General features: G+C 47.4%; 1 protein-coding gene and 1 pseudogene across 4 annotated transcripts; one reads left to right on the forward strand and one right to left on the reverse strand.

Annotated features, from left to right (window-relative positions):
- The first annotated feature begins 1,167 nt into the window (after positions 1–1,167).
- LOC133473624 (gastrula zinc finger protein XlCGF57.1-like) lies at positions 1,168–10,845 on the forward strand. 4 transcript variants are annotated; one of them, XM_061765221.1, is made up of 3 exons: positions 1,168–1,212; positions 2,428–2,584; positions 8,218–10,845. In XM_061765221.1, the coding sequence occupies exons 1-3, from the start codon at positions 1,183–1,185 to the stop codon at positions 9,816–9,818; spliced, it is 1,788 nt and encodes a 595-aa protein (XP_061621205.1). In that variant the 5' UTR covers positions 1,168–1,182; the 3' UTR covers positions 9,819–10,845. The 4 variants fall into 4 exon arrangements, with proteins under 4 accessions (XP_061621205.1, XP_061621208.1, XP_061621206.1 ...); XM_061765224.1 differs by lacking the exon at positions 1,168–1,212 and adding an exon at positions 1,227–1,451; XM_061765222.1 differs by lacking the exon at positions 1,168–1,212 and adding an exon at positions 1,239–1,555.
- Positions 10,846–16,973: 6,128 nt separating this feature from the next.
- On the reverse strand, positions 16,974–17,082 carry LOC133473633 (5S ribosomal RNA; annotated as a pseudogene).
- Positions 17,083–17,785: the final 703 nt, after the last annotated feature.

Below are 17,785 nucleotides of genomic sequence, written 5' to 3' on the forward strand. Positions count from 1 at the left end.
GAATGCCTTCTCCAAGTCCACAAAACACATGTAGACTGGTTGGCCAAACTCCCATGTAGCCTCGAGGACCCTGCCGAGGGTGTAGAGCTGTTCCACAGCCAGGACAAAGACCACACTGCTCCTCCTGAATCTGAGCTTCGACTTCCCGACGGACCCTCCTCTCCAGCACCTATGAATAGACTTTACCAGGGAGGCTGAGGAGTGTGATTCGCCTGCAGTTGGAACACACCCTCCCTTTTTAAGAAGGGGGGCCACCACCCCAGTCTGCCAGTTCAGAGGCACTGTACCCGATGTCCACGTGATGTTGCAGAGGCGTGTCAACCAGGACAGCCCCACAACATCCAGAGTCTTGAGGAAGTCCGGGCAAATCTCATCCACCCCCGGGGCTTTGCCAGCGAGGAGCTTTTTAACCACCTCGGTGACCAGAGATAGGAGAGCCCGCCTCAGAGAACCCACACTCTGCTTCCTCATGGGAAGGCGTGTCGGTGGAATTGAAGAGGTCTTCGAAGTATTCTCCCCACCGACTCACAACGGCCCGAGTCGAGGTCACCAGCGCCCCATCCCCGCTATACACGGTGTTGATGGAGCACTGCTTCCCCTCCTGAGACGCCAGATGGTGGACCAGAATTTCCTCCAAGCCGTCTGGAAGTCTTTCTCCATGGCCTCAGCGAACTCCTCCCATGCCCGAGTTTAGCAGTGGTAATACGCTGTTTAAAAAGTCAAGCAGTGAGGGATTTGTGACCGGATAGTGAAATGTTTACTTCCAGCTTAGCTGCATGCTCCTGGGCTAGCTCGCTAACTCTCACATAGCCCAGGTCTGCAGCAGTCCGAATGACTGATGGCTCAGTTTTCTTTGTAAATATTATTCCAAATGAATAAGACCTCCAGTGAAGTTAAGTAACTAAATTACTTTTTCAAGGTGACTGTGGCAACACTGGCAATAATAATAATAATAATAATAATAGGCGGCACTCCGGTTTCCTCCCACATCCCCAAAACATGCATGAATTGGAGACTCTAAATTGCCCGTAGGTGTGAATGTGACTGCGGATGGTTGTTTGTTTGTATGTGCCCTGCGATTGGCTGGCAACCGGTTCAGGGCGTACCCCGCCTCCTGCCCGATCATAGCTGGGATAGGCTCCAGCACGCCGGCGACCCGAGTGAGGAGAAGCGGCTCAGAAAATGGATGGATGCTTCGAAGACTCCATACCAGTAGGTGGCGGTAATGCACTGAGAAGTTTCTTGCCAACCGTCACAGAACACTGAAAAAAAGACGACGAAGAAGCAGCAGCAGCAGCAGCTCGACGGACGAGCGAGGCGGCAGGAGGCTCGATCGTACTTCAGTCCATCTTGCTGAATTTGGAGCGAATGTTGTGAATCCTCCACGCGGGACGCCCCTCATCACGACTTTAGTGGACGAAAACATCATTCGTGCAATCTTCGTCACTTCGGTTGGAGTCGTCTCGTGCACGTTGAAGCTTCTCGGCCGAGCTTAATTTAGCTTAGCTTAGCTTGCTAACAAAGAGACGCGTTTGTGATCAAAACTGAGCGTGAGGTAAAGTGTTTTTCTTTCCGCCACCTACCAGTAAGGAGTGGGGACCACAATGTTTCACGATAACACCAAAACAATGAACCCGAATCAAAACAACAACGTTGTTGTTCTGTTAGCTTCCTTTGTCTGACATACTGAAATATTATCCTGAAACAATTATTTTCGGAAGAATACCGTCTAGAATGTTCCATCACAAATTAGCCGCCTTCTTTCCGTGTCATATTTCTCACAATGCATAATTACGTTCCCCTATTTCCTCGTGTTGACTTTGGAGCTTTGCCATTTGAACTCACGTCGTATTTCGCCCACAGTGTCCAAATCTGAAAGGCTGCTTGAAACTGTTTGCCTTCAAACTCGAGCGCAACCCACGCGCGCACTTTTGAAAATGTACTGCAGTTCACCTCCAAGTCGAGGGGGTCGCTACTGCAGGCATTGGCGAGGACACCACAGGGTGGCGTTTCCTCTGCATATTTTCCGGTAGCCGTTTTTCCTTTCCTTTCCGGAACAAGGAACAGAGCAACAACAATGGCGACCGTGGACCAGTGTCTGCGAGAACAAATGGACCGAGATGACCAGATGATATGTTTAACGATGCTGCAAAATCAATCGAGATGGCGGTGGCGTAGATGCTCGGTAGAACCGAGGGGGACGCCGAGTACGTCATCGCGGCACGTGACAAAAACGGACCAATCACGAGAGACGATCTCCGCGGCGTTCGACGCGCAGCAACTATTTTTGTCTTGTAGAGGGGCCGCGCGCAGCAATTCGTCGCTCACGTGATGCAATGCGGGCGGGTGTATAAAGACGCCTTTAATCTTGATGTCATTGTTTCACATATCTGACTTGCACTTGCTTTTCTCATCTCTCCAACGTAGAGCAGAAAGTGTCGTGATCGGCGGATGAAAATGTGTGCAAGAAGGACAGCGGCGTACGAGGAGGAACATTGCGCCCCAAAAGAGGAGAAGGAGCCACGGCGCCGACTCGTGGACGCCGTGTTCAATCTGCAGCCTCGAATTGTGCTACGCAGAGCAGGTTGGTTCACTTGTTGCATGCATTCGAACTTTACAGTTCAGAGGACAGAGATTTGAAACTTTTTCTTGAGAACTTTTGAAGCCCTTGACAAGCCACATCTGCCATTTGGAAGTGATTATATAGCAGATATACAGCAGTTAAATCGCTCAATATGATGCAGAATGCGTCTTGTGCTTTTTGCACAATTTTTGAAATTGGAGCATGATCGCAAATTATTCTTGGATTTATTTTGGAAGTGCTGTTTTGAGCAATTTTGTTATTTGTGAGAAAGTTATCAATTCTAGAGAAGGAGCAGTAAACTGAAGAAGTGTATTCCTTTTTGTATGAAATGTTTTGTATTTTTTTTCTACGTATGTCGGCGAGTCCGAATTCGTGCATATATTTGGGAAGACTGATTCTTTTGATTTTTTTTTTTTTTTATTTGCGCTGTCTATGGTTGGATTAAGTACTATATTAAAGTCGTCACCTATAATAATTGTTGAATTAGTTGACACATTGGTCAGATGTGAATAAAAGTTGGATCATCAATATTAGGGACATATACCTTAACTAATGTGTATAATTTGTTAAATATAGTTGAATGAAACATTAAGTATCGGCCTTCTGGGTTCAATTATTGTGCTATTTAGTGTAAAAGTTGTGTATTATGAATTAGTATTGAGATTCCTCGTCTGCTTTTATAGCTAGCTGATAAGGACTGACTGAAATTTAAATTGGATAGGTAATTTTCTTCAGAATGCAGCCTTATGGGGGGCACAAGCCAGTTCAACGTGTAGGCCGGTCCCAAGCCCGGATAAGTGCAGAGGGTTGCGTCGGGAAGGGCATCCGTCTTAAAACTTTTCCAAACAAATATCAGCGGTCATCCAAAGAATTCCATACCGGATCGGTCGTGGGCCGGGTTAACAACGTCCGCCTCCGGCGCTGTCAACCTGCAGGGGTTCTTCGGCAGAAAGAGAAGAGGAAAGCACAGAGCCTAGAACTGAATGTGGGGACTTTGAATGTAGGGACTATGACAGGAAAATCTCGGGAGTCGGTTGACATGATTAGGATCAAGGTTGATATGTTGTGTCCAGAAAACCAGGTGGAAAGGCAGTAAGACTAGAAGTTTAGGAGCAAGGTTGAAATTATTTGACCATGGTGTAGATGGGAAAAGAAATGGAGTCAGGATTATTTTAAAAGAAGAGTTGGCTAAGAATGTCTTGGAGGTGAAAAGAGTATCAGATCGAGTGATGAGGCTGAAACTTGAAATTGAGCGTGTTATGTATAATGTGATTAGTGGCTATGCCCCACATGTAGGATGTGACCTAGAGGTGAAACAGATTCTGGACGGAGCTAGACGAAGTAGTTCTGAGCATCCCAGACAGAGAGAGAGTCCTGATTGGTGCAAATTGTAATGGACATGTTGGTGAAGGAAATAGAGGTGATGAAGAAGTGATGGGTAAGTACGGCATCCAGGAAAGAAACTTGGAGGGACAGATGGTGGTAGACTTTGCAACAAGGATGCAAGTGGCTGTAGTGAACACTTTTTTCCAGAAGAGGCACGAACATAGGGTGACCTACAAGAGCGGAGGTAGAAGCACACAGGTGGATTACATCTTGTGCAGACGATGTAATCTGAAGGAGGTTACTGACTGTAAGGTAGTGGTAGGGAAGAGTGTGGCTAGACAGCATAGGATGGTGGTGTGTAAGATGACTCTGGTGGTGGGGAGGAAGATTAGGAAGACAAAGGCAGAGCAGAGAACCATGTGGTGGAAGCTGAGACAGGACGAGTGTTGTGCAGCTTTTCGGGAAGAGGTGAGACAGGCTCTCGGTGGACGGGAGGAGCTTCCAGAAGCCTGGACCACTGCAGCCAAGGGGATTAGAGAGGCAGGCAGGAGTGTACTTGGTGTATCTTCTGGCACGAAAGGAGAGGAGACTTGGTAGTGGAACCTCACAGTACAGGAAATCATACAAGGGAAAAAGGTTAGCTAAGAAGTAGTGGGACACTGATAGGACCGAGGAGAGGCGAAAGGAATACATTGCGATGAGACATAGGGCAAAGGCCAAAGAAGAGGCATATAATGACATGTATGTCAGGTTGGACACTAAAGAAGAAGAAAAGGATCTCTACAGGTTAACCAGACAGAAGGATAGAGGTGTGAAGGATGTGCAGCAGGGTAGGGTGATTAAGGATAGAGATGGAAATATGTTGACTGGTGCCAGTAGTGTGCTAGCTAGATGGAAAGAATACTTCGAGGAGTTGATGAATGAGGAAAATGATAGAGAAGGGAGAGTAGAAGAGGCAAGTGTGGTGGACCAGGAAGTGGCAATGATTAGTAAGGGGGAAGTTAGAAAGGCATTAAAGAGGATGAAAAATGGAAAGGCAGTTGGTCCTGATGACATTTGTGGAGGTATGGAAGCATCTAGGAGAGGTGGCTGTGGAGTTTTTGGCCAGCTTGTTCAATAGAATTGTAGCGCATGAGAAGATGCCTGAGGAATAGACGAAAAGTGCGCTGGTGCCCATTTTGAAGAACAAGGGTGATGTAAAGAGCTGTGGGAACTATAGAGGAATAAAGTTGATGAGCCACACAATGAAGTTATGGGAAAGAGTAGTGGCGGCTACACTCAGGACAGAAGTGAGTATTTGCGAGCAACAGTATGGATTCATGCCGAGAAAGAGTACCACAGATCCGTTATTTGCCTTGAGGATGTTGATGGAAAAGTACAGAGAAGGTCAGAAGGAGCTACATTGTGTCTTTGTAGATCTAGAGAAAGCCTATGACAGAGTACCCAGAGAGGAACTGTGGTACTGCGTGCGGAGGTCTGGAGTGGCAGAGAAGTATGTTAGAATAATACAGGACATGTACGAGGGCAGCAGAACAGCGGTGAGGTGTGCTGTCGGTGTGACAGAAGAATTTAAGGTGGACGTGGGACTGCATCAGGGATCAGCCCTGAGCCCCTTCCTTTTTGCAGTGGTGATGGATAGGCTGACAGATGAGGTTAGACTGGAATCCCCGTGGACCATGATGTTTGCAGATGACATTGTGATCTGCAGTGAAAGCAGGGCGCAGCTGGAGGAACAGTTTGAAAAATGGAGGCATGCACTGGAAAGCAGAGGAATGAAGATTAGCCGAAGTAAGACAGAATATATGTGCATGAATGAGACAGGTGGTGGGGGAAGACTGAGGCTACAGGGAGAAGAGAGAGCTGGAGTCACTTCTGCCATTCCCACTGTCTTCTTTCGGCCGTCCCAACCTCCACCACACATCGGCCACCAGTTACTCCAACCGACCTCTCCCGGGTACCTGAAGAATATCATGACCTCTCCCCCATTTTCAGCAAGGGCCTAGCCATCTCTCTTCCCCGATACAGCCCCTATGATTGCGCCATTGACCTCTTGCCGGGAACCCCACTTCCCTCCAACCGCCTCTTTAATCTTTCCCGTCCTGAAAAAGAGACTATGGAAAATTATATCCGCGACTCCCTTGCCTCTGGACTCATCCGGCCCTCTTCTTTGCCCCTGGGAGCCGGCTTCTTTTTCGTTGAAAAGAAAGATACCGCTCTTCGCCCATGCATCGACTTGTGCGGTCTTAATGACATTGCAGTGAAAAATAAAGCCCCGCTGCCCCTCATCGATCCCTCCTTCGAGCCCCTCTGTGACACCCGAATATTCACAAAGTTGGACCTGTGGAATGGGTATCATCTTATCCGCATTAGAGAAGGGGACGAATGGAAAAGTGCCTTCAGCACCCCCCTCAGACACTTCAAATACTTGGTCATGCCGTTTGGGTTAACCAACGCCATAAATGACGTCCTCCGTCAACCTGTTCGTCTTTGTATATTTAGACGACATTCTCATCTTCTCATCCTTCCCCCTAAGAACATCGCCAGCACGTCCGTCAAGTCCTTCAACGCCTACTCGAAAATTGTCTTTTTGTGAAACCTGAAAAGTGCGAATTCCACCTCCCCTCCGTTCATTTCTTGGGATACATCATCGCCAAAGGACAGTTACAAGCAGACCCGGCAAAGATCCAAGCAGTCGTCAACTGGCACATTCCCTCCACCCGCAAAGAGCTACAACCTTTCCTAGGCTTCGCCAGTTTCTACCGTCGCTTCACCCGTAACTACATCAAGGTTGTCATACCGCTCACGAGTCTCACCTCCACCACCTCCCCTTTCCATTAGACCCCTGCCGTATCGCAAGCATTCAAACGCCTCAAGGAACTGTTCACCAGCACTCCCATCCTACGACACCCCGACCCCTCTCTCCAGTTCGTGGTTTAGGTTGACGCCTCTAACACAGGGGCGGGAGCCGTCCTCTACCAGCGGGACCCAGTTTCCCCAAAACTAAATCCCTGTGCCTTTTTCTCCCGTCACCTTTCCACATTCGTGCAAAATTATGACGTCAGGAACCATGAGCTGCTAGCCATCGTTTGGGCCCTGGAGGAGTGGAGGCACTGGTTGGACGGGACCGTTACACCCTTTATTATATGGACTGACCACAAAAACCTGGCTTATCTCCGTTCCGCCATTAATCCCCGGCAAGATCGCCAGGCTTTATTTCTTAGTCGGTTCAATTTCTGCCTCTCCTTCCGCCTTGGTTCGCGCAGTGGTAAGCCTGAAGCCCTCTCCCGTATGTTTGCACCCCCCTCCAGTCCCACAGAACCAGAATCCATCCTCCCTTCCACGTGCTTCATCGGAGCAACGACTTGGAAGATTGAACAGGTGGTTCAAGAGGCTTAGAAGACTCACCTGGATCCCAAGACTGTACCTCCTAACCGGCTGTTTGTACCCGATTCCGTATGCTCTGATGTCCTTCAGTGGGCCCACAACTCCAAGCTCACCTGTCATCCCGGCATCAACCGAACCACCCATTTCATCCAGCACTTCTGGTGGCCCAGCCTAGTCAAAGACACCCGAGACTTTGTACTATCCTGTTCCGTCTGTGCCCGAGGTAAGGCTTCACATCAACCCCCAGCTGGTCTGCCCTTACCCATTCCGAGCCGCCCTTGGTCCCACATCTCCCTGGACTTTGTCACTGGCCTACCCCCATCTTAAGGTAACACCGTCATCCTCACCATTATTGAGCGGTGTTCAAAGTGTGTTCACTATAGACCTCTTCCCAAATTGCCCTTTTCTCCTCCGTGTGTTCTGACTTGATCCGTAACCATCAGACTACCTGTATCTGGACTCACCCGATTTTATTCTCTTCCGTCTCCAGTGTTCCTTCAGTGCCTTTCCCCCCCTCGCTGTCTGCTCCAACTACACCGCCAAGCTTCATCACCTGCTAACGTTCCCGCTTCCTGCTCACTTCTTATCCCGACGGTCCACCACCTCGCCTTGGATGTCCTTACCCTGAGCCAGCCCGCAATAAACCATTTGATATCTACTCCCTCCGCCTCAGCCTGCTCTTGGGTCCAGTCCAATTCACATATGACTTTGAATCTTGTTTTTATGAACTTTATTATTTTACACTTTTCCACATTTTATTATTGTTGTTGACCTGCCCAATTTTATTATTTCCAATATATCAAACTCATCTGGCTTTCACATTAACCTTCACTATAAATCTAAACCATCATACACAACATTAAAGTCACAACGTTAGGAAAGACTTGCCAAACCGTGTGTGTTTGTCTTCTTGTGTCTTGCAGACAACAGTGAACATCTTCGTACTGAGCAGCAGGAGCCAGAGCCCCCTCACATCAAAGAGGAGGAGGAGCCCATTTCGATTAAAAAAGAGGAGGAAGAAGCTCGGTCCCACATCAAGCAGGAAGAGGAAGATATCACCAAGTTTCCATCGACTGGTGTCCCTTTGAAGAGTGAAGATGATGGTCAAAGTGAGGAGAGCAGAGGGGCGGAGCCTCCAAGCAGCAGGTCAAGTCAACACATGGCAACAGAAGGTGATGGAGACCGCTGTGGAGGATCACAAGCAGACGGACTCTTAGCTCCACTGTCAGATAGTGACGACATGACGTCACACTCTCCTCACACTGAAGATGATGATAAACAGTCTGAAGGTGATAGGACATGTCACACTGACAACAAACAATGGAAATGTTCTCATTGTGGGAAAACATTTGCTTATAAGAGCATTATGAAACAACACGTGAGAACACACACTGTTGAGAAACCTTTTTCCTGCTCAGTTTGTGGTCAAAGATTCAAGCAGAAGAGAAGCTTAAAATTGCACGCAATAACCCACACTGGTGAGAAACCTTTTTCCTGCTCAGATTGTGGTCGAAGATTCACGCAGAAGGGAAGCTTAAAATTACACGCAATAAGCCACACTGGTGAGAAACCTTTTTCCTGCTCAGATTGTGATCAAAGATTCACTCGGAAGGAATACTTAAAAATCCACACAAGAATCCACACTGGTGAGAAACCTTTTTCTTGCTCAGATTGTGGTCAAAGATTCTCTGAAAAGGGAAACTTTAAAAAACACACAAGAACCCACACTGGTGAGAAACCTTTTTCTTGCTCAGATTGTGGTCAAAGATTCTCTGAAAAGGGAAACTTTAAAAAACACACAAGAACCCACACTGGTGAGAAACCTTTTTCTTGCTCAGAATGTGGTCAAAGATTCTCTGAAAAGGGAAACTTTAAAAAACACACAAGAACCCACACAGGTGAGAAACCTTTTTCTTGCTCAGATTGTGGTCAAAGATTCATTCAGAAAGAATGCTTAAAAATACACACAAGAATCCACACTGGTGAGAAACCTTTTCCATGCTCAGTTTGTGGTCAAAGATTCACTCGGAAGGAATACTTAAAAATACACACAAGAATCCACACTGGTGAGAAACCTTATCCATGCTCAGTTTGTGGTCAACGATTCACTCGGAAGGAATACTTAAAAAGACACACAAGAACCCACACTGGTGAGAAACCTTTTTCCTGCTCTGTTTGTGGTCAAAGATTCACGCATAAGGGAAGCTTAAAAAGACACACAAGAACGCACACTGGTGATAAACCTTTTTTCTGCTCAGTTTGTGGTCAAAGGTTCACACAGAAGGGACACTTAAAAATACACACAAGAACCCACACTGGTGAGAAACCTTTTTCTTGTTCAGATTGTGGTCAAAGATTCATTGAAAATGGAAGCTTAAAAAGACACACAAGAACCCACACTGGTGAGAAACCTTTTCCCTGCTCAGTTTGCGGTCAGAGATTCTCTCGTAAGTCTCGGGTTAAGACACACAAGTGTGCTGGTGAGAATAGCAGTGATCAAGATGCTTTTAATGGAAATGTTTAATCTAAAAAGGATTTACTGAATGCAGATTTTTGTATCCCAGCTTTTACTGTATCTTCTTCTTGTCCATATATTTTCGAAAAGCCTCCCACGGGCAAATGTTGAGAATTAGCACTGGTGCCAAAATACTTGAAAGGGACAAGTTAATGGTGTGAACATAGACACTTCTTCCATAGTTCTGGACTCATAAATGATATCTGCAGGAGAAAAAAAGCCCTCCAAAATAGATTAAATCAGAATTTTAGAATCCTATACTGATAAACTATTTGATTTTCAGCCAGATTTTGGCCCGCCCATATTTTGTACATGTCAGCCTGTTAAAGCCTGACACATAACGAGCAGGAGCCGATTCCATATCCTCGTTGAACTTCTGTTTTCCGTGGTGTCATTTTTGCCCATCTTAAAAGTCTGGATGAAGTTATTATTATTATTATTTTTTTTTACAATAATGAGTGAAAATAGTGAAATATGTTGGAACGCTTGTTTCAAAGAAATGGACCGTTGAAAGGCCTCCTTGAGGAAAGAAGACCAATACCTCATCCCACATCGAGTAATTCTAGCAGATTCATTTCCAAATATGTCAGCTGAGTTGATTCTGTAGGCGGCATTGTGTGACGGGCGTGGACTTTGGCTAGCTGTCATAATGTCGAGGGTCTCCCGGCCGAACGCGTTACGTCGCCTCATGTCCCGAAACTGCAGCTGATCTGATTTGAACTTATCTGATCCATAAAATAAAAATAAAAATGGATTTATTGTTGTAATATTTTCAGAGGTTGAAGCTGCCAAGAGTAAAGATGTCCTCATAAATTGTTGACAGTTTTTGGACATTAAGCCATGTTTTTTTGTGGTTCATGCATGAGGCTTGCAAGGATGTGGCACTCGCCCACCGTGTTGGTATGATTTTAATGGTGACACCCTAATAAATTAGCAATTTTTCAGCCCATTCAATTAGTGATTGAACATAATTTTGTGGTACTAGCTGTTGTTCATGTAGCTGATCCTTAATAAAATACACTGCTTGAAACAGTGAGGGTGACTCCATTTGCTTGTACATCAAATCAGTTTTCCCCATTCAAAAGAATAGAAATGTCTTTTAACCATTGCAAACCCTCCAAAAACAAAATGTTCGCACCTTGAAGCGAAAAAATGGCCCAAAAGACAAGGCTTAAGTGAAAAAAACTGCAAAGCGGGCACTGTGGAGGATCACAAGTAGACGGCCTCTTGGCTCCACTATCAGATCGTGACGACGTGACGTCACACTCCCCTCACTCTGATGAAGATGATGATGATGATGATAAAAAGTCTAAAGGTGGTATGACATCACGCTGACAACAAACAATGGAAATGTTCTCAGTGTGGGAAAACTTGCTTTTAAGAGCGAACGACACATGAGAGGACACACTGGAGAGAAAGCTTTTGCCTGCTCAGTTAGTGGTTGGGGTAAGGACGAGGATGAAGAGCCCCCCCCCTCCCGTTGTATTGGGAGGAGGTGAATGCACGGTCCTTCCCCCGGGTCATTCACCATTCTTTTGTGATTACGTCAACTTCTTCTTTTCTTTCTTTTTTTTTTTATGTTGTTATATCTGTCAGGATGAAGTTAAGTCCGAACAGGTAAGTATTCCAAATAGGGTAAGTATTTAGAGAATCAAATGTATACTTCCGGTGGGTTTTCCAGGTAAGTAGTAGTAATTGTAATTATTAATAAATTTGTTTTAATTCTCAGTATTATTTGTAGGTTAATTAAATAATTCAATAAAAAAAAAAAAAAAAGTTTAATGAGGCGAACCCTGTTTTATTTTATGTATTTCAAAAAATATATATTAAAAAATATAAGTAAATATATTAAATAATTAAACCTTTATTTTGTTATTATTTTGGAGTATTCTAAATTAATTAAATAATCAAAATAATTAAATAAATAAAATAGATGAAGATTATACATAATATATTAATGATTAAATGAATGAATACATCCATCCATCCATCTTCTACCGCTTATCCGAGGTCGGGTCGCGGGGGCAGTAGCTTTAGCAGGGAAGCCCAGACTTCCCTTTCCCCAGCCACTTCATCCATCTCTTCCGGGGGGATCCTGAGGCGTTTCCAGGTCAGCCGAGAGACGTAGTCTCTCCAGCGTGTCCTGGATCGTCCCCGGGGTCTCCTCCCGGTGGGACGTGCCCAGAACACCTCACCGGGGAGGCGTCCGGGAGGCATCCGAATCAGATGCCCCAGCCACCTCATCTGGCTCCTCTCGATGTGAAGGAGCAACGGCTCTACTCTGAGATCCTCCCGGATAACCGAGCTTCTCACACTATCTCTAAGTGAGAGCCCGGACACCCTGCGGAGGAAACTCATTTCGGCCGCTTGTATCCGGGATCTCGTTCTTTCGGTCACGACCCACAGCTCGTGACCATAGGTGAGGGTAGGAACGTAGATCGACCGGTAAATTGAGAGCTTCGCCTTTCGGCTGAGCTCCTTCTTTACCACAACGGATCGATTACAAAGTCCGCATCACTGCAGACGCTGCACCGATCCGCCTGTCGATCTCCCGTTCCATTCTTCCCTCACTCGTGAACAAGACCCCAAGATACTTGAACTCCTCCACTTGGGGCAGGATCTCATCCCCGACCTGGAGAGGGCACGCCACCCTTTTCCGACTGAGGACCATGGTCTCAGATTTGGAGGTGCTGATTCTCATCCCAGCCGCTTCACACTCGGCTGCGAACTCCTCCAGTGAGAGTTGGAGTTCATGGCTTGATGAAGCCAACAGAACCACATCATCTGGAAAAAGCAGAGATGCAATACTGAGGCCACCAAACCGGACCCCCTCTACGCCTCGGCTGCGCCTAGAAATTATGTCCATAAAAGTTATGAACAGAATCGGTGACAGAGGGCAGCCTTGGCGGAGTCCAACCCTCATCGGAAACGAGTCCGACTTACTGCCGGCAATGCGGACCAAACTCTGACACCGGTCGTACAGGGACCGAACAGCCCGTATCAGGGGGTTCGGTACACCATACTCCAGAAGCACCCCCCACAGGACCACCCGAGGGACACGGTCGAACGCCTTCTCCAAGTCCACAAAACACATGTAGATTGGTTGGGCGAACTCCCATGCACCCTCGAGGACCCTGCCAAGGGTGTAGAGCTGGTCCACTGTTCCACGGCCAGGACAAAAACCACACTGCTCCTCCTGAATCTGGGATTCAACTTCCCGACAGACCCTCCTCTCCAGCACCCCTGAATAGACCTTACCAGGGAGGCTGAGGAGTGTGATCCCCCTGTAGTTGGAACACACCCTCCGGTCCCCCTTCTTAAAAAGGGGGACCACCACCCCAGTCTGCCAATCCAGAGGCACTGTACCCGATGTCCACGCGATGTTGCAGAGGCGTGTCAACCAGGACAGCCCTGCAACATCCAGAGCCTTGAGGAACTCCGGGCGAATCTCATCCACCCCCGGGGCCCTGCCACCGAGGACCTTTTTAACCACCTCGGTGACCTTATTTATTATTTATGTATTAATTCCCCCTCCTTGAGCCGTCACCTTATCGTGGTGGAGGGGTTTGTGTGTCCCAATGATCCTAGGAGCTAAGTTGTCTGGGGCTTCACGCCCCTGGCAGGGTCACCCATGGCAAACAGGTCCTAGGTGAGGGACCAGACAAAGCACGGCTCCAAAGACCCCTATGATGAGAAAAATGATTGGATTACGTTTTCCCTTGCCCGGACGCGGGTCACCGGGGCCCCCCTCTGGAGCCAGGCCTGGAGGTGGGGCTCGAAGGCGACCAACTGGTGGCCGGGCCTGCACCCATGGGGCCCGGCTGGGCACAGCCCGAAAGGGTAACGTGGATCCCCCTTCCCATGGGGTCACCACCTGTGGGAGGGGCCATAGGGGTCGGGTGCAATGCGAGCTGGGCGGTAGCCGAAGGCGGGGACCTTGGCGATCCGATCCCCGGCGACAGAAGCTGACTCTAGGGACGTGGAATGTCACCTCTCTGGCAGGGAAAGAGCCCGAGCTGGTGTGTGAGGTCGAGAAGTTCCGACTAGATCTAGTCTGACTCTCCGCCACGCACAGCTTGGGCTCTGGTACTAGTCCTCTCGAGAGGGGTTGGACTCTCTTCCACTCTGGAGTTGCCCACGGTGAGAGGTGCCAAGCAGGTGTGGGTATACTTATTGCTCCCCAGCTCGGCGCCTGTACGTTGGGGTTCACCCCGGTGGACGAGAGGGTAACCTCCCTCCGCCTTCGGGTGGGGGGACGGGTCCTGACTGTTGTTTGTGCCTATGCACCAGGGGATAGGACCCAAAAATGCACGACTCCAAAACAAATGGACAGTTTCCAAAAAGAGAGGTTTAATAGACGTGCATAGGTCGGTACACAGGCAGGCAATCCAAGAAAGGCAACAGTTTCCAAAAACATGAGGTAAAGAGGCAAGGTCGATAATCGGAACAGGGTCAAGTCTTACTGTGAGTCTGTGACGTGGAAACAAGGAATGCTGGAACGCGACGACAAGGTACAACGAACTGGCAACGAGAGGGAATGAGACACGAGGTTAAATACAATCGGTAATTAGGGTGAACGAGGCACAGGTGGTGAAGATGCTCACAGGAGCAGGTGTGTGTGAAACAGGGGGGAAGACAAAACCCGGAAATGAAACATGACTTGGGCAAAATAGTCTTAGGGTCGGACAAAGAATTCTCTTCGGAGAAACTACGTGACAAAGCATCTGGCTTACCATTTTTAGAACCAGGTCGGTAGGATAACGTGAAATTAAATCTAGTGAAGAACAGAGCCCATCTAGCCTGCCTCGCATTTAATCTTTTAGCAGTTTTAATATACTCAAGGTTCTTGTGATCTGTCCATACTAAAAACGGAGTCTGTGCCCCCTCTAGCCAGTGCCTCCACTCCATCAAAGCCACATTGACTGCCAGCAGTTCACGGTCACCAATGTCATAATTTTTCTCAGCTGGGGTCAGTTTTTTGGAGAGAAAAGCACAAGGATGTAATTTATCATCCTTGAGAGATTTCTGGGAGAGCACTGCTCCTATTCCGGCATCAGACGCATCGACTTCTACCACAAACTGCTGTTTGAGATCTGGCAAAGTAAGGATGGGAGCGGAGGTAAAGCTCGATTTAAGTTTTTGAAAAGCTGCCTGACAAAGCGGGTTCCATACAAAAGGTTTGTGTGGCGAGGTAAGATCATGCAAAGGAGAGGCTATAGAACTGAAATTTCTGATGAATTTTCTGTAGAAGTTTGCGAACCCTAAGAACCTTTGTACATCTTTGCGTGACGTGGGAGTAGGCCAATTAATAACTGCATCGACTTTGCAAGGGTCCATTTTGACTTCACCTTGAGCCAGGAGGAAACCCAGAAAAGAAACGGACGCCTTGTGGAACTCACATTTCTCAGCCTTGACATATAGTTGATTCTGCAGTAACTGCTGCAAAACAGAGCGGACATGAATAATGTGAGTCTCTTCATCCGGGGAGAATATCAAAATGTCATCCAAATAAACAAAAACAAACATTCAACATGTCACGCAGGACATCATTGACAAGGTTTTGGAAAACGGCTGGAGCGTTAGTAAGCCCAAAAGGCATTACCAAATATTCATAATGTCCCCTTGGTGTGCTGAATGCTGTTTTCCATTAATCCCCCTCCCTTATCCTGACTAGATGATATGCATTTCTTAAGTCCAGTTTGGTGAAAATCTCCAGGAACTCAAAGGTGGTGGAGATGAGAGGAAGAGGGTACCTGTTTTTTACCATGATCTCGTTGAGACCCCGGTAATCAATACAGGGTCGCAGGGTCTTGTCTTTCTTGTCCACAAAGAAAAATCCTGCTCCCGCAGGGGATGAAGATGGGCGAATGATCCTGGCTGCCAGTGATTCTTCCACGTACTCCTTCATGGCCTTGTGTTCCGGCCCTGAAAGAGAGAACAACCTCCCTCGTGGGGGTGTGGTTCCAGGCAGCAAGTCAACAGCACAGTCATAAGGTCTGTGGGGTGGAAGGGATTTGGCCTTGGACTTGGAAAAAACATCTTTAATATCCTGGTAACAGGTGGGCACTTGAGATAAATCAGGATCCCCAGATGGGGTCTGTGGATTGTCCTTAGAAACATAGCCCTGAACATCACATGGCGGCTTGAAACGGTTCCGGGCGCAATTGCTGCCCCATGACATAACCTGCCCAGAGGACCAGTCAATGTGGGGGTTATGTAATTTCAACCATGGGTTCCCTAAGATAACGTCATGATTCATGGCGTCAAAAACATGAAAACTAATGCGTTCCGAGTGAGAATCAGGAAATGTCAATGTGAGTGTTTGGGTGCGGTGAGTGATCTTGCCCATAAAACTGCCGTCTGCAGCATAGGTGTTGCGGTGGCGTTTTATTTCAAAGGTTCTAAGGTGCATACGTCTAACAAGGATGGAGTTGAGTAAGTTTGCGTCAGAACCAGAGTCAATTAATACGGGTGTATGAATTTCTTGATCAGGAGAGTTTAGTGTCACTTTAGGAAGAACCCGTGTAGGGGGTTCCTTAATGAAATTCAGACTCACCTCTCCCGTGCCCTTGCTACCGGCACCGGCAACTTTGACGTGACAGTTGCTCACGGAATGACCCAACTGACCGCAGTAGAAGCACCGCCCTTCCCTCAGCCGGCGTTGACGTTCCTCAGGGGAGAGACGGAACCTGCCCAGTTGCACGGGTTCATCCGTGGGGACGCTAGCCAGTGGAACCAGGGGATCTGCCTTGGTTTGGCTGGTCACCGAGGCTCGTCCTCCAAGTGCGCGGTGACGCAGCTCTCCGCCGATCTCCATCCAGCTCGCGATCCAAAAGCCTCTTGTCGATTTTTACGGCAAGAGCGATGAGAGTGTCCAACTCGGTCGGCAGGTCTAGGGGGACTAAATGATCCTTGACGGCGGGGGATAGTCCTTGAAAAAAGGCATCGAGTAGCGCCCGATTATTCCAATGACTCTCAGCTGCTAGAATGCGAAACTCAATCGCGTAATCTGACACCCTGCGCTTGCCTTGTTGTAAGGTGACAAGGGAGCGAGCTGCCTCACGATCAGAGGTGGAAAATTGAAAAATTTGCTCCATAGTCTTTACGAAAAAAGCCCATGAATGACAATTAAGAAAACGATTCCACGAGGATCTAAAGTGAAAAAACTTACAGCACCTGGTATTCCCAGGCGGTCTCCCATCCAAGTACTAACCAGGCCCGCCCCTGCTTAGCTTCCGAGATCGGGCGTTCTCAGGGTCGTATGGCCATAAGCCATATTTTGCTTAAACATATCTCGAGCGGATCGCGTCATCTTTATTCTCCAATTGTTGGCTGGTCTTGGATTTTTTTTGTGTGGATGATGCGAACTCATTCTCAACACTACAAATGTGTGATCAGATCATAGATTTTGAAAAGTAAACACACGACAGAATTTGAGAACTTGCACGCTGCCAAAACTCTGACAAGAGCATGCAAAATCCTCTTGGACCCTCCACATCCTGGTCACCAATTCTTTAGAAACAGAATCATCTTTATTTGCCATGTATGTCCAAAAAACACACAAGGAATTTGGTAGTTGGAGCCACTCTCGTACGACAACAGACAGTCAATTGACAGAGAACACTTTTGAGACATAAAGACATTGACAAAAAACAGTCACTGAGCAATTAAGGGTTGCTAGTTATCTGGTAATGCCAGTACATTTTTTTGGACAATTGTGCAAAAAGATGCAGAGTCCTCTAGCATTTAGAGCAGTTCGAAAGACTAATATTGCAATAGTCCGGTGCAATGACCATTGTGCAATCAGTGTGCAATTGGAGCAAATGCTACTGGCATGAGTGGCCAGTATTGGTCAACAACAGATATGCAAATAGTGCAGCGTGGCGAGACTACTACAGTGAGTGCACGAGTCATATATAATTGTCTTCTTCCAGCTCCTTCCCCCAGGCAAGTGCTATCGAACAATGCAAACAAAA

This window comes from Phyllopteryx taeniolatus, unplaced genomic scaffold (assembly GCF_024500385.1).
Source record: "Phyllopteryx taeniolatus isolate TA_2022b unplaced genomic scaffold, UOR_Ptae_1.2 contig_31, whole genome shotgun sequence".
In the NCBI taxonomy this organism is placed as follows: domain Eukaryota; kingdom Metazoa; phylum Chordata; class Actinopteri; order Syngnathiformes; family Syngnathidae; genus Phyllopteryx; species Phyllopteryx taeniolatus.

Excerpts from the sequence above, each read along its gene's own strand:
- LOC133473624 (XM_061765221.1), top strand. The coding sequence starts at position 1,183 with ATGGATGGATGCTTCGAAGACTCCATACCA. Across the intron at positions 1,213-2,427 it reads GCTTCGAAGACTCCATACCA|AGCAGAAAGTGTCGTGATCG; the intron begins GTAGGTGGCGGT and ends TCTCCAACGTAG. Across the intron at positions 2,585-8,217 it reads AATTGTGCTACGCAGAGCAG|ACAACAGTGAACATCTTCGT; the intron begins GTTGGTTCACTT and ends TGTGTCTTGCAG.